Consider the following 14,714-nt stretch of genomic DNA (forward strand, 5'->3'; position numbering starts at 1 on the left):
TTTATCAATCCACAAAGAACATTCAATCGTATAACTCGCGCGCTCAATCATTCGTACAAACAAGATGTTCGAATTTCGATTCCAGTCGTGCATAGGAAGCTCAAGCTCAAGCTCAAGCTCAAGGAACAGCGCAAGTTTAAGCTCAGTATTCACGTCACCGTGGAAATTAAATTCTCGCATTTTATTATCGTCTATCTGTCATATCCTGTTCATTAACTCGCGCTTCGTTCATAATCCCATTGTCACTTTATTTTCAATCACCCCATATTTTTACGGTTAATATTAACTAAATATGACTGGCTTTGGACAAGGTGCCGGCCGAGGTCAAGGCCGTGGTGTAATTCCACCAGGTCCCGATCCGCATCCCTCTGGTCGTCCTCTCACTCACGGACTCGAAAACTTTCTTGTCCGCCCCGAACATAATTTCCGCTCGGCAACTCCCATGTTTGTTCCCGCTGGGGGTTGGCGCGGGGGTGAACCTCCATGGCATCAAGATACTCAAGCTGCATGGAGAACGGGACGGGATCCCTTGACAGGGGGTGCTAGTCATCAGTTTCAACTTATGGAAGGGGAATATACATCTCCTTTTGTTAATGTACCAGATCAAGAACAAGTCGTAGAAGCGACTGTTAATCCATGGGATCTGATTGGGGGAATGGATGCCATGGCACCCGTGGTACAACAGCCGATTCCTCCGGAGAGGGAAGTGCATTGGCAAGGACCTCAACCCACGGCTATTCCGTTGGGTCAACTTTTTGAGAGTGAAGCAAGAGATTGGAGGAGTGGAAATCCACCAACAATGCAGGAGCAAAGAGGTCTTCCGAGGATGATGCCACAGAATGCAGGCTTTGGAGGTCAGATGGGAGCGCCTAGGGCTCCTGAGGCGTATAATCCCCAGGCAGGATATCAACAAATTCCTCAGTCACAACCGCAATACCATCAACAACCAAATCCACAACAGGCAAATGATCAATATGGTGGTATAAATGCCCCTAGAATCCCAAAAGGTCCCACATATCAACAATTATATCTCAGGTTACCAGCAGGAGGTACGGTATGGGAACAACAAGGACTCCCACGACCACCAGGCCCACTTACCTGGAAAGATACACGAGCCTACTCCCCTGGACCAGACGGAGACTTTGATCCCTTCATAGTGGAACAACTGGAAACTGGTACTTATTCCCCATGGTTAACTGATATCGTCGCCAATATCGAAGCGATTGATGAACGACCCCAACGGCAAGGAGAATCCGTGACTGCATGGCGAGCTCGTGTGGTCACTTCTCGAAAAGCAATTGAAATAGAACATTCGGAATTAAGAAGACGTCCGTATACATTTCCCACGACGGCAAAACAAGCGGGTGATACTCCTGCACAATTTAAAGCTCGATTGGCTGCTCGTCGAAAAATTAAGACGCAATGGGAGAAAGATAAGGAAGTTCATAAAAACAAAATGGATCACACACATAAAAATTTCGATCCAGAATATGCAATAAAATACCGAGCTGAAAAAGCTTGTCGTCAATTAGAAAATGCGAAGAGGAGGAAGACAGCTCTATTGATCGCGAGACGTATTGCCGAGAGAGATAATCAACCAAGACCTTTAACACCGGAATTACCCGAAGATAGTAGTGATGAGGATCTTCCGGCCATGCCTTCTAGAGATAGAAGCGGTCTGGCTGTAGCTCCCGGTCCGAAAACCAAACGCTGTTTACGTTGTCAACATATGAGGCAATTATGTTCTTTGGTGACAGGTTCCCCACAGCCTTGTGAACGCTGTAGAGACAGTGGAGCAGTGTGTCAATCACCTCGCGATAAACCTAAGCCCAAACCCGGAGGTGCAGATCAACCATCAGAGTTTCCTCGAATCGCTAAACGTTGTTTATTTTGTACACATATGAGAAAACCATGTACGTTAGTTACAGGATCGCCTCGACCTTGTGATCGCTGTATACAACGTGGGATAGTATGCGAAATAACTCGCGATTTGGAAGGACCCAATGCGGCCAAACCAGCATGGAAATTAAACCCCCGTAAAGTCGGTCGCAAAAGAATTGGTGATCGAGATGAATTTACAGATACAGAGGGAGAAGATAATGCAGCAGGAGAAGAAGATGAAGATGAAGAACCAATTAGCCCTCAACAAAGAGCGAGTCTTTCGCGAAAGAAAAGAGCTGCATTTAATCAAAAATCAGGACGTCCTCCTCCACGTCGTCGACGTAGAAGTGCCAGTCCCGAAGTGGAAAAAGCTCCTAGTATACAATGTGGACCTTGCAATGATCAATCTCGACCTTGTGATGGAGAACGACCTTGCGGAACATGTAAACTGAATGGACAAGTCGATATGTGTGCTCCGACGGCCTACTTTTCGAAATATAGACAACGGGATTATCAAGGGATAGAAGGTACTCTCCAACGTGCTGATGATGAAATGGATTTAGATCTTTCAGTGCCAGAGAGAGGATATAACGATGTGAATATTGAATGGGATAAATTAGCTTCGGATTTCGAAGGGGCAGATAAAGCGATTAAAGATATGGATTTAGGACCTATGATGAATTACAGTTCACAAGTCATCATGGATTCATTCGAGGCCGGACATCAAAACACCTTTTTCTCGGAAACGGCAGAGAATGAGCATCCAGCTATGCAACCATTTAAACCCGATCCCAACGGTCCATCATATAATCGTGTCGCTACAGTTGAAGAACCAGATGCATCATATAATAGTCTTGCGCCAGGAGGACCAGAATTCCTATCCGAACCATTTGGGGATGTGGCACATTATACTTCCATGGCTTTTGATGGAGAAGGATTTGATTTCAGTACGCCTACAATTTCACGTCAAAATAGCGTTTCAAGCCCTGAAAAAGGAAAGACTGATGTAGACGATGTTCTGAATTCGGTCGAAGCAGATCGATCGGGACTCGAAGTAGCGGTTCAAGAAAAAGCAGATCCCGACCCAAGACTTCACATTCAACCTCTCGCTAATTATCGACAAGAATGGAAACAAGACCTGAAAGGAATTCTGAAAAATAAACACTGCGATGAACTGATCGGAGTCGATATTTGTTTCAAATCTCCTGCAAAACATTGCGATTATCTTCAACACGGCATTGAAGGAGGTGATTGGCATACTTGTGTAGCTTGTCACAAAGACCAAAACGTTCGAGTGGCAGATTCACAATCCACACTGATCGAATACACCAAACTGTATTACTGTAAAGAATGTGCGGCAGATCAAAGACCACAAACAAGTGCCGGAAAAGCAGATGCGGCTTTCAAGAAACAATACTGTACATGTACATCTCAAATGAGAAAGTCATGGCTGTGTAATACTCATCGGGATGAAGTTATTCAGGATGTAACGGAGAGAGCGCTAGCGGTGAAGAATTGGATGGCGAGAAAAGGTACGTTGAGATGTAATGGGTGTGATACGAGACATTTTGGTTATAGGACGGGCATGTGGGCTTGTGCTTCTTGTAAAGATGTTGTATATGCCTAGATATATATGTTTGGTTCAAAGAAACAATGTATAAATAATTTTCATGTTATTTGATGGGGGCCAGCCCCCAAACCCCCCTAGCTCGCTACGCTCGAGGTTTTTATATACAAGAATCTGAAGAGAATATTATTCTTGATAATTTAAACCCGATATAAAAAGATTTTCTATTTGATGGAGGCCAGCCCCCAAACCCCCTTAGCTCGCTACGCTCGAGGTTTTCATATATAAGAATTGAAAGAGAAGAGTAAAATTCACAATTTAAACCCTATATACAAAAAGGGTTTCGATTCCTGGATCGATTTTGATAGAGATCCTCACAGAGAGGGAGGGCAGTACTGCTCTTTCCACCCCACCACCCCTAAAGGTCCAAACTCCCTTTACTCGCTACGCTTGAAGATTCAGATATTATAATTGAAATATCGTCACAAACACCATAGTTCATCAGAATCGAAGTCTCCCTAATCACCACCACCTTGGAAGTCAGAGAAGGACTTGAGATTCCAGACCCTCAAATTTCTAGTGACAAATATCACTTGGTGCATAGTCACTCCTGTATTATTATCCATAAATATTCAGGAAATGAAATTAGTCTCTCCCAACCGGCGACTTCTCCCCTATCTCAACACCTCTCACCTCTCCATCCAATTATCCGCCCTCACCAAAAAGAAAGCCAGCTCAAAAACAACAACACAACACCAAAATGAACCAAAAAAAACCTCCACTTCAGTCCCTCCTTCCTCCTTCCTCCTCCCCTCTTTCCCTTTCCCTTCCCCTCTCCTTCTCCCCATCAACCCCCCTCCAAAAAAAAAAAAAGAAAAAACATCATACCACACCAGCCAGCCAGCCAGCTATACACCTTTTCCTTTTGAAACGAAAATTATTCTGCCACCACGGCAGTGGCCCCCGGCGGGCCAGCGGAGCGTCACCACCACCTCTTCTCTTTCATTCTCCCTCCTCCCTCCTCTCTCTCCATTCTCCATTCTCCCTCCCCCAGAAACCACCAACAAGAACCGGAAAGAGAAGTAATATCAAATATATCTATCTACCTACCTGTACTACATATCCCATCCCATCCCATCCCATCCCATCCCAAGCCATTCCGTTCCATTCTTTCGATTCCCTCAATTCAGCATTGCAACGTGCGTGTCCCATCACACATCACATCACATCACATCATGTCCCATCACGTCACGTTATATATTATTAATATCTATCTTTACATCTATCTTTATATTTAAGTTGTATTTATATTTATATATTCCACTCACTCACTTACTGATTAACTGACTGACTGACTTATTTACTTACATTTCCAACACCTATCTTAATATATATTATACACACACACACACACACACACACACACACACATCCATATATTACACAACACAAAAACCCTCCCGTCACCAAAACATTCGAAATATTCAAACGAACCAAGAATCGAAGAATCCCATCCATAACATTTAAAAAGGAGTATCATTATAAAAAAAAAGAAGAAGAGGCTGAACTTAGAATATCTCCCCTTTCTCATCTCACAACTCCTTCTCTGGCTTCTCTTCCCTTCCTATCAATTCCCTCTCACTATTTTCCATACCCTAACTATCTTCAAGAATAGATGTTTTTTTAAACCATGTATCTCACCACTCACTCTCATCCATCCTCCACCATCAATCTATTCAGTTATCTATCCATCCATGTATCCCTCAAACAACGTATTGTATGAAGGATCACTTCTCTTCACTGTACTCCAGTTTCCTTCACTCCACCAATATATGCATATCAACAGCAAGTCAATCCCCCAAAATTACTAACATCTTATTTGTGAAATCCCATCCCAATCCATCCATGCCATCCATCCATCAATATCCATTGTATCCTCAAAGATCCACATCGTACATCTGTCCATCCATCCAGCCATCCAGCCATCCATCAAACTATCTCCTTTTAGAAAATTGTTTTGGTATCTTTCCTTTGCAAATATAACACAACATCTCTTCAAATTCCATAATATACGCCCAACTACCACCAGTGTCTCTCCCCTCTTCCCCAATCTTCATCACATTCACCATTTACATGAGGATACAACAACATCCACTTTCCTTCTCACCCTCACTAACCTCCATCTTTCCTTGTGGACCACCATTATTTGCACCACTAGCACCACCCGCTGTGTAACCCGCCATTTCTTTGTTGTAACGTCTGATTTCGCGAACAATATCGTAGAAAGCGTTATCGACATTAATTCTCGATTTCGCCGACGTCTCAATGAATTTGCATCCGAAATCATCTGCCAATTGTTGACCCTCTGTTGTGATTAAAATGATTAGTACCAATTCTCTATACTCACGTTGTGACTTGCGACATCGGGTCTCACGATGTAATTCTGAAATGAATGAAAGGAGTGAAAAGAATGAGAATAAATGAATGAGCAAACATACCTTGTTTTGAAACTTGTCTCTCGCCCTCCAAATCACATTTGTTACCAACAACGATAATAGGGAAGTAATCCTTATCCTTAACCCTCAAAATTTGTTGTTGAAATGTCATGATTTCCTCGAAACTTTGTCTGCTGGTAATGCTGTATACCAATAAGAAACCTTCGCCGGTACGCATATATTGTTCTCTCATGGCGGAATATTCCTCTTGTCCAGCGGTATCGAGGACATCCAGTAAAGCGACTTCTTCATCGATAACGCATTGCTTACGATAGGAATCTGAATTGACGGAGAAAATGAAGCGTTAGTTATGGCACGCGATAACAAGAGGAAAGAGATGTCTTTACCTTCAATCGTAGGATCATATTCATCGACGAAATGGCTTTGAATCAATTGAATTGTCAAACAAGATTTTCCAACGCCTCCTCCACCGACGACCACCAGCTTATACTCTCTCAAAAACTATATGGGCGAAGCGCATGTTAGTCAATTGATTCCCGATGGTCTAGGGCATATTGTAGATGGTGATGAGTTACCTTGGAAGCCATCTTGAATGATTAAAATGTAAGAATTGATGTGATTATCATCAACTTAAATCCCCCTGAATAAAAAGCTTCGAAGGCTTATCGAAGTCGAAAGGGGAAAGAGTAAAAAGTTTAGGGTATCGAAATATGGAATGCGCGACAAGGTGACAAGGTGACGTCCCTGTAAGAAAAAGGTTGAAGTGTTTTGAAAGGAGGTTCAGGTAAGGAAGGGAAAGGTCCGTAAGGGAAAGGTGTGAGGCGAAGGTAAGGTAAGGTGTAGGAAGGTGTCAGGACGCAGGTGGAAGAAGATAGATGTTGATAAGAGATTCGATAGATCGGTATCTCGCAAGAAATTGATGGTTCGATATTTGAAATTGCGTTCAATCGTTTGTAATGAGGGAGAGAAGGATGATTGATTGTGGTGGATGGATGGATGGGTGGATGGATGGATCGATGAACCGTGAGGAGCTGGCAGGAAAAGAGCCGAGATATTACTAAGGAGTCCCTTTTTGGCGGTTGGTTGTCTGTCTGGTTGTCTGTCTGGTTGTCTGTCTGGTTGTCTGTCTGTCTGTCTGTCTGTGTCTGGGTATATTATGTAGAGAGGATCGAAGAGAGATCTTCGTAATGGTGGGATTGGTCGACGGCCCAAAAAGAAAAAGGGTTGAACGGTGGAAAGGTGGAAAGGTGGAAAGGTTGATGAAAGGTTCAAGGTGGAAGATGTGAAACGACAATTGATATTTCGCAGGAAGCTTGGGGAGAAATTGACCAAATAATTAAACCGCCGGAACGGAAGATAATTGGAAATTGGGACAGAAAGCCGTGGTGAATTTTGGTAACAGGGAAAAAGTACAGGCGAACTTGTGTATAAAGTGAATTGAAGCGAATTAACCAAGTCAAGTAGTCAAGTAGTCAAGTAGTCAACTAAGTCAAGTAAATCAAGTGAAGTCCAGTCAAGTCCAGTCAAGTCCAGTCAAGTCAAGTCAAGTCAAGTCCAGTCAAGTCCAGTCAAGTCCAGTATGTATCTCTCTCTCTCTCTCTCTCTCTCTCTCTCTCCTTAATTTGTCAAATCTCTCGTCTTTTCCCTCTTCTCTCTATTCTCTCGCTCGTCACGTAATCGTCTCCCAGTCAGTTGAGTAACCCTCTTCTTCAGATCAGACCAGGCTGCATTTTAACAGGGAGAAAGTTGGCCGTGGAAAGTATCTTTTCGATAGAGACCAGACGATAGTGTATGTATGGGAGAGCACAGGAAAAGAATGAGGATGGTGATGCTGATGTTGATGTTGAAAGTTTAGATGAGGGAGATGATCGCTCGGACAAAGAAACTTTGATCCTTTCTTCTTATTCTCTTTCATGAACGAACGAGGAGATGTTTGTGCACAGAAGAGGATCGTGCTTTTAGGAGGGGATTACTTTTCACGGCAATATATGATATAAATGTGTAGGTATTTGATATGCATTTGATAGGTATTCGATAACTATGTGTTTGCTATACACCTGATACATAACATGAACCATCAGTGGTAAAAAAGGGTCAGATAATGAAGCAATGAATCAATTTACGCCTGAGATCAAGTAGTTTCACCCGTATAATCAACTAGTTTGATAGATTTTACGGTCCGAGGGGCAAATATCCAGTAAGCAGGAGAAGTTACAGTTTAGACTGGAACAAAGTATCTCTGAATTATGCAGATATCCATATGTATTCTGCTGAGATGCAGTTTAGAGAAGTCTCGAGAGAAGATGGAAAAAAGGGTACCGGTAGGGGTTCAACTCGTAGGGTCGGTGATTAAAATCTAAGATACCTAGTAGATAGGGGGGTACAATATGTGAGTGAAGCTACGAGCTATCTATCTATCTATGAATTCATAAGGTACAAAGATGAGGTCAAATTCAGAGTTGGAGGTCTCAGGTCTCAGGTTACAAGCTTAATGCAAGAAGGTGGGAAATAGATGCAGATGAATCTCCCGAGAAAGTTTAACGCGGGAATCCTTTGCAAGTCAGGGTAAGCTTGAAAGGTAGCAAGCAGGGAAGATTGAGAATGGGGCAGCAGTGAACAGACCTTCATCAAGTAATAAGAGACTAATTGGATGAAAATCTTCAACCATTCGCTGTGAGAGGTTGTACGGAGGAAAATAATAGGATAACTGGGGCCGGGGAGTGTATTAAAGGATAACCGAAATCGCGAATGGAGATGCAGAGCACCGGTTCATCTACTTTGAGAGTGGAGATGTTTTTGATGTGATTTGATGATATTGATGATGTTGGATATTGGATATCACTTCGTTGTCCCAATAGAGAAAGAAAATAAATGAATTGGCAAATATTCAATCCCGTCGTTGTATTACGAAGGATATGGCTTTTCAATGATACGTTGTTGTCATCCACATAGATGGATTTATATTGATTATGATTGCGATGTAAGATTCTAGATATATCTTCTAATGTTCCTGAAGATGTAGGAGTCGTTCAGCTCCTTTATATTCTATATTGTATACAAATAATAAATATTCAAGTCACAGTGAGGTGGTAAGTTATACCTACCAAAAAACATCATCTAATTCAATTTGTTTATATACACCAACATCTCCATCTAAAATCTAACATCTAATCAACACTCTCCCATCCATCTATTCATCCCCTCCAAAAAAAAAATCCCATCCCCAAGAAACCACCTAATCCAATTTCAATTTCCCTCCTATCAAAAAAAAAAAAAAGAAACCAAAAAAAAAACCACACCATTCCCCATTCATCCCCGGTGTGAAAATTTATTCATCAAAATTCATAACACCACAACCCCATCTAGACCCGGTCAGGTCAGGTCAGAACAAGTTCGATCAAATCAAGTCAGCCCAACCCCAAGCAAGTAATCGGTTCGGTTCGGTACCTACATCTTTAGGATCCGTGGCTGAAAATCCCACGAGGTGAACGATCCACCATCCACCATCCACCATCCATCATCGTAACGTAACTCTGAATAGAGTCACCACACCACACCACACCATGCTTTTACACATCCACATCCACATCCACATCCACATCCATATCCACACAGACGCACCCACACAGACACAAGCTAAAATACGCCCGCCGCAAACATGTGCGTGTGTGGTATGTACTGGTATTCCATCCACAATACAATCCACAATACACAAGTGTTCCCTTTCGGTAATACGATACAATATTCTAGAATTCCATGGTGTTTGATGTCACGATAACATACATACCACATCTTACTGATCAGTGATCACACTAATACTACCTACCTAGGTAATCATCATCATCATCATCATCATCATCACCAGCCAGCCAGTCAGTCAGCCAGCCATTTCAGGGGTTAAGCGCTCTCCTGGATATCTAATTCTCGGTGTTTAGCTATGTGAGTACTCTCTCTGTATTTCTCATCTATATTTACATACATACACGCATGCAAACATACGAATAGTTACATACAATACTAAACACTACAATTCAAATACAACCCCCCAAACAACCAATCAACCCTCCCTTTCCAATCTTCCTGCTCGAAGGAAAAATCCGGAAAAACAGTAAACCCACGAAAAGGAAAATTGTAAACGCACACAACATTAACAATCTCATCTCCAAAAATCTGCATGGTAATTATATCATCCCCTTTCGATTCGTTTCATGGTGATAATAAATGTAGTGAGTGAGTGAGTGAGTAGTGTAGATTATCATATCTATCATGTTCTCGTTGGGACTCACGGTATCCTTCCGGTAAACTAGGTACCTACAAACCACCTACCCTCCCTAAGCACACCCTAAATACAAAAACCTGCGCCCGCCCGCCAAAATCCATCTTCTCTTCATGATACAATTATTCCAAAACTAGGTGAATAACCGTTCGAACAGATGCTATAAATAGAGACATCGTAGAAATAGTAAGATTTTCATATTTGATTTTGGATAACAAATCAGAAATATTAAGAGGTGAATTTGATATATATTTTTGAAAAGGGAATGCTTTTTTTTTTTTTTTTTTTTTGGAGTATACTAGTTCTAGAGTATAGTGGATGATGTGGTGTGTATGTATGTATCTACTCAGGCTCACTCTGAACGGAAAAAGAAAAAAAAAAAGAACAATATACTAAACGCATCAAATTGAAACTTTCTTGAAAACACTATGATTTCCAAATTAAATAACAATATGAAAGAATAATTTAATACAGATATATCGAAGATATATAATAATTTATAAACTCGTGAAGAAGATACCTTGAATCAAACTCAAAATATAAATTTTTGATTTAAAAAAAGAATTTTGAAAATGATGCTATTTTTTTTTTTTTTTTTTTCAGCGAGTCTTTTTTTTATTTCTATTTTTTTATCCACAGTCAGTCAGGTCTCCCATCTCTTCTTTCTCTACTATAAGCGATAAATCATAATTATGTTATTTATTTTTATATATATACTTATTTGCATCATCAACCTCAACCCCAATCTGAAACATAAACATAAACAAAAACATAACAACAACCACAACCACAACCACAATCAAACATTCCAGAACATTTTTTTTCTTCCTCGGCTCATCTCATCTCTCCAAACACACCACACCACACCACACCACCCAATTCATTCCCCATTCAATCCATCAATCCACTCTCCAATTTCCATTTCTTTCACAACCAACCCTAATAACCTTCATCACCCTCCACCCATCCATCAATCAATCAATCAATCTTCTAGAAGCAACAGATAGATAGATACCAATCAATCAATCACTTCCAATTCAAGCCGATAAATTAATCTCCGATTCTATCCCATCACATCACATCCCATCACAATCCCATCACATCATCTAATATAAAATAATATAATATACAATAATCTTCTGATCCATCCACTATCCACCCAGTCCACCATACACATACACCGTCCTTTGTGAGTAAAAATAACCTTACGAGTAGGTGGGTAGGTAGGTAGGTAGGTAGGTAGGTATATACTACGTATACTCCTACTTATTATTAGTATTTTCTGGAACCTTCACATGTATTTTCAACTCTTGTACACTATACTATACATATATGCATACACACATGCCTAAATTCCATCCCACAAACTACACCTCACTCTACTCCCACTCTACTCCCACTTCCCACTCACTTCCCCAAATCCAAATCCAAATCCAAAGCCAAAACCAAAACCACAACTTCATAAACATCCATTCATCCATCCCTCTACTCTGTCGACTCTAAAATGACAATTCGCAACATGATTCATAATAATTTTAATCAAACATCGATACACAGATTAGAAACGGGTCTTGATCTTAAAAAAAATTCTTTGATAGGATAGGAGCCGAACATTTCCCCCTGAATCTCCGCCCGTCGACGCACGGCTAGAAAATTTAAACTATTTACATTGGATTTTGATTTTGATTTTTTGATTTGCCCCAAGCTCAGGCCTCAGGGGGAGGGGAGGGTGAGGGGGGGGGAAATGTTAAAATGTTAAATTTTAGCGGTTATCGATCAACGGTCAACGCAATCATTTGATGGTTCTTAATCTGACAGCGCTTGCATCGGTACTTTATCCTTGAATTCTTTAACTGGCAGAATTCCCGAGAGATGAGAGATGAAATGAGGGGAAATTTCGAAATTGGTTATGACATATGCAACCAAAGAATTCCTTATTGAGATGTTCTAGAAAATGTTAGGAAGATGTTTGGAAGAAAGGGAGAAACCTTGAGAGAATATCGTACTCCTTATGTTCGCCTTCAACATCATCTTCTCCTTCTATCATGACACGATGTCCATTGACGTTCTTCTCTACTTCAGCTATTAAGCTTTCCAAGTATTGTTGATCCCTGTTGAATTGTCAGTGACGAGCGAAGAGATGGTTATTGGCACTCGAGTGATATCTACCTTCCAACCAAAGTAACGGTATTGTGTGCTTTTCCCCATCTAGGATAACTTCCCACCTTGATACCCTTTGGTTCGACTTTGGCAGCCAATTCCGTGAGATATGGTGCGACAGCACTCTCTGACATGGGAGTCGATATCATCACTCTACAGATGCCCTTGCCTTCAGGATCGGTCAACCGAGGAAGTAAAAATGGTTTCAACCCCTCCAACAATCTTTCAAAAAGTCTTGGGATGCCAGGTAAGATGTGTATATTGCCATTGATGCAAGCGACTGGAACCCAAAGATCTTCACATGGGAATATAACTTGCTTTGACAAATCTCGAGATTCATCTAATGGCAATTCCACCATGCGAAGTTTAGCTTTCTTTGCGGGAGAATCTTCATCCCAATTGAAGTTTGGTTGAGATGGATGGGGCTTGGATAATCTCTTCATCTTTTCATAGGTTTCTTGATGAAGCTTCAATTCAAGTCCGAATGCTCTTCCAATGGATTGGTAGGTGATATCATCGTGGCTAGATTGTGTTAGTTGAGGTATATCTCGGGGGTTAGAACGCACGTTGGACCAATTCCTCCAGAGGTGACTATGAAATCATAGTTGGTTGACATACGTCTAACGGCTTCAATGATTTCATCCTCATCATCTGCAATGACCTCAATGCGCTTGAGATTCTATTGGATTGTCAGGATCCCTTCCTTGGGTATACATTCTTTGGATAGGTATCCTACTATTCCATGTCGGAAACAAAACTTTGCAAAATACGCCGAATTTGTCTGCGCGGCCCGTTAACATCCAAATTTTCTTCCATATTTATATTTCGAACCTACATCAACCGTCTGTATAGAACCACATGTGTATTAGCCATTATGCCCGCGAAATCGCCAATAGAATAATAAACTCCCAAGCATCACTGACCTTTCCCCCCAGCACTTCATCTCCAATAATCAGACATGCTGCCGTGTGGATGGTTCTCGAGTTGCGTTCGTCGGCAGATACTGATGATGTCATGACTTTATTTGAAAATGTATATGCAGCGGCGGAATTGTGAGCGTAATTTGGTAAGGGACGAGAAAGATGTCTGGCTAATTGAGAGAAGCGGGAGAACATGGATGATAGGAATATGAGCAGTGAGAGGAGGAGGAGAACAGAGGTCTTTGTAAGAATCAACGCAATGGGGTTATGTATTGAAGTGGGGTGATGGTGAGTGAGGCTTCACCAGTAACGATCGAGTGGAATGGAGCTTTATTAGAGGGGTGTGTTTAAATTTTGAACTCTTTTGAGGTTTGCGCCAGGGTTGAATTTATTTGGCGGGGTTATCCGCGTAGATTACGAGATTACGAGTACGACGAGTGCTACTTCTTCCTACCGGTGATGTGATGTGAGGCTTTGGAGGGGACGCGAATAAGATGAATGGCATGATGGAAAAGGTTCCGATGTCATGGTTGTCATATGTCAGCTATCAGCTACCAGCCAGCTATTTAGATAGGTTGAACGATTATAAATATTGCAAAGGGACCCGGAAATCTGGTTGAGTAAATCTTCTTTCACGAAGCTCTTTCCTCTCTTCCTCTCTTCCCCTCTTCCCCTCTTCCATTATATCTTCTTTTCCTTGTCGTGGATGGATGAGAATGCTGATAAACCGACATGTCGAGACCACCCACCACATTCCTACGCGTGTCGTGACAATAACTTCAACATTCATTGTCTAGATGACTGGATCCAGATGTCCAATCCAATCACCAAGACTCATGCGGTTTCTTTGAGAGCATCCGGTGATAGTCTGGCCAAGATTGGGTCAAGGTCAATATAGGTCTTCTATCTTCTGTGTCTGTCCAGCTTCTATCCTCTAGCTTCTATCTTCCATACACTCCTTCTCCATCTCCCAAGGTTCGCTTCACCTACTCTGTACATTGTACACCATCACATACAAGAGGAAAGGTCATGCTCAAACACTCAGTTCCATCTCCAATCTCCAATCTCCATTCTCCATTCTCCATTCTCCGTCGGATGCTCGGATTCTTCCTATTTTCCGTTAAAAACATGACAACATCAGCCCTGCCTGGCCAACGGACGAATAACGGAAGAGAATGCGAAAATTCTATGAAATCTTCAAATTTTCTCTCCCTGGCCTCTTGGACCATTTTGACCTTTCTCGGAACGGCTCTTATTGATCAAATGATAATCCCTTCACTCCAATAACTCGGAGTTTAGAGGCTGAATGGGATTAGTCATAACCAAGTAAAAAAAAAGTGTGTTGTCTTACCAACAATTGACATCAATTATCGATTACCCATCCCATCCCCATCCCACATCGAGTCCCTAGTATCAATTTGAAAGTTGGTATGACGAGACGTCCGACGGACCCG

At 41.6% G+C, this 14,714-nt stretch overlaps 3 protein-coding genes across 3 annotated transcripts; 1 reads left to right on the forward strand and 2 right to left on the reverse strand.

Annotated features, from left to right (window-relative positions):
• The first annotated feature begins 274 nt into the window (after window positions 1–274).
• BCIN_12g05750 (hypothetical protein) lies at window positions 275–3,571 on the forward strand. Its single transcript, XM_024696533.1, has one exon. It carries the CDS (start codon window positions 293–295, stop codon window positions 3,506–3,508), a length of 3,216 nt encoding a protein of 1,071 aa, XP_024552344.1. The 5' UTR covers window positions 275–292; the 3' UTR covers window positions 3,509–3,571.
• Window positions 3,572–4,906: 1,335 nt separating this feature from the next.
• Bcras1 lies at window positions 4,907–7,480 on the reverse strand. Its single transcript, XM_001551211.2, has 4 exons — window positions 6,480–7,480; window positions 6,291–6,405; window positions 5,947–6,222; window positions 4,907–5,813 (listed from the first exon to the last, which is right to left on the reverse strand). Exons 1-4 carry the CDS (start codon window positions 6,489–6,491, stop codon window positions 5,578–5,580), a joined length of 639 nt encoding a protein of 212 aa, XP_001551261.1. The 5' UTR covers window positions 6,492–7,480; the 3' UTR covers window positions 4,907–5,577.
• A 3,942-nt stretch (window positions 7,481–11,422) lies between these two features.
• Window positions 11,423–13,638, reverse strand: BCIN_12g05770 (hypothetical protein). Its single transcript, XM_024696534.1, has 7 exons — window positions 13,264–13,638; window positions 13,176–13,184; window positions 13,077–13,121; window positions 12,907–13,019; window positions 12,350–12,862; window positions 12,187–12,291; window positions 11,423–12,127 (listed from the first exon to the last, which is right to left on the reverse strand). The coding sequence occupies exons 1-7, from the start codon at window positions 13,453–13,455 to the stop codon at window positions 12,115–12,117; spliced, it is 990 nt and encodes a 329-aa protein (XP_024552345.1). The 5' UTR covers window positions 13,456–13,638; the 3' UTR covers window positions 11,423–12,114.
• Window positions 13,639–14,714: the final 1,076 nt, after the last annotated feature.

Source organism: Botrytis cinerea, chromosome 12 (assembly GCF_000143535.2).
Source record: "Botrytis cinerea B05.10 chromosome 12, complete sequence".
Lineage (NCBI taxonomy): Eukaryota > Fungi > Ascomycota > Leotiomycetes > Helotiales > Sclerotiniaceae > Botrytis > Botrytis cinerea.

Excerpts from the sequence above, each read along its gene's own strand:
- BCIN_12g05750 (XM_024696533.1), top strand. The coding sequence starts at position 293 with ATGACTGGCTTTGGACAAGGTGCCGGCCGAGGTCAAGGCCGTGGTGTA.
- Bcras1 (XM_001551211.2), bottom strand. Across the intron at positions 6,223-6,290 it reads ATATGATCCTACGATTGAAG|ATTCCTATCGTAAGCAATGC; the intron begins GTAAAGACATCT and ends CCGTCAATTCAG. Across the intron at positions 5,814-5,946 it reads GAGACAAGTTTCAAAACAAG|AGGGTCAACAATTGGCAGAT; the intron begins GTATGTTTGCTC and ends TAATCACAACAG.
- BCIN_12g05770 (XM_024696534.1), bottom strand. The coding sequence starts at position 13,455 with ATGTTCTCCCGCTTCTCTCAATTAGCCAGACATCTTTCTCGTCCCTTA. Across the intron at positions 13,020-13,076 it reads TTTGTTTCCGACATGGAATA|AATCTCAAGCGCATTGAGGT; the intron begins GTAGGATACCTA and ends ACAATCCAATAG. Across the intron at positions 12,292-12,349 it reads ACCGTTACTTTGGTTGGAAG|GGATCAACAATACTTGGAAA; the intron begins GTAGATATCACT and ends ACAATTCAACAG.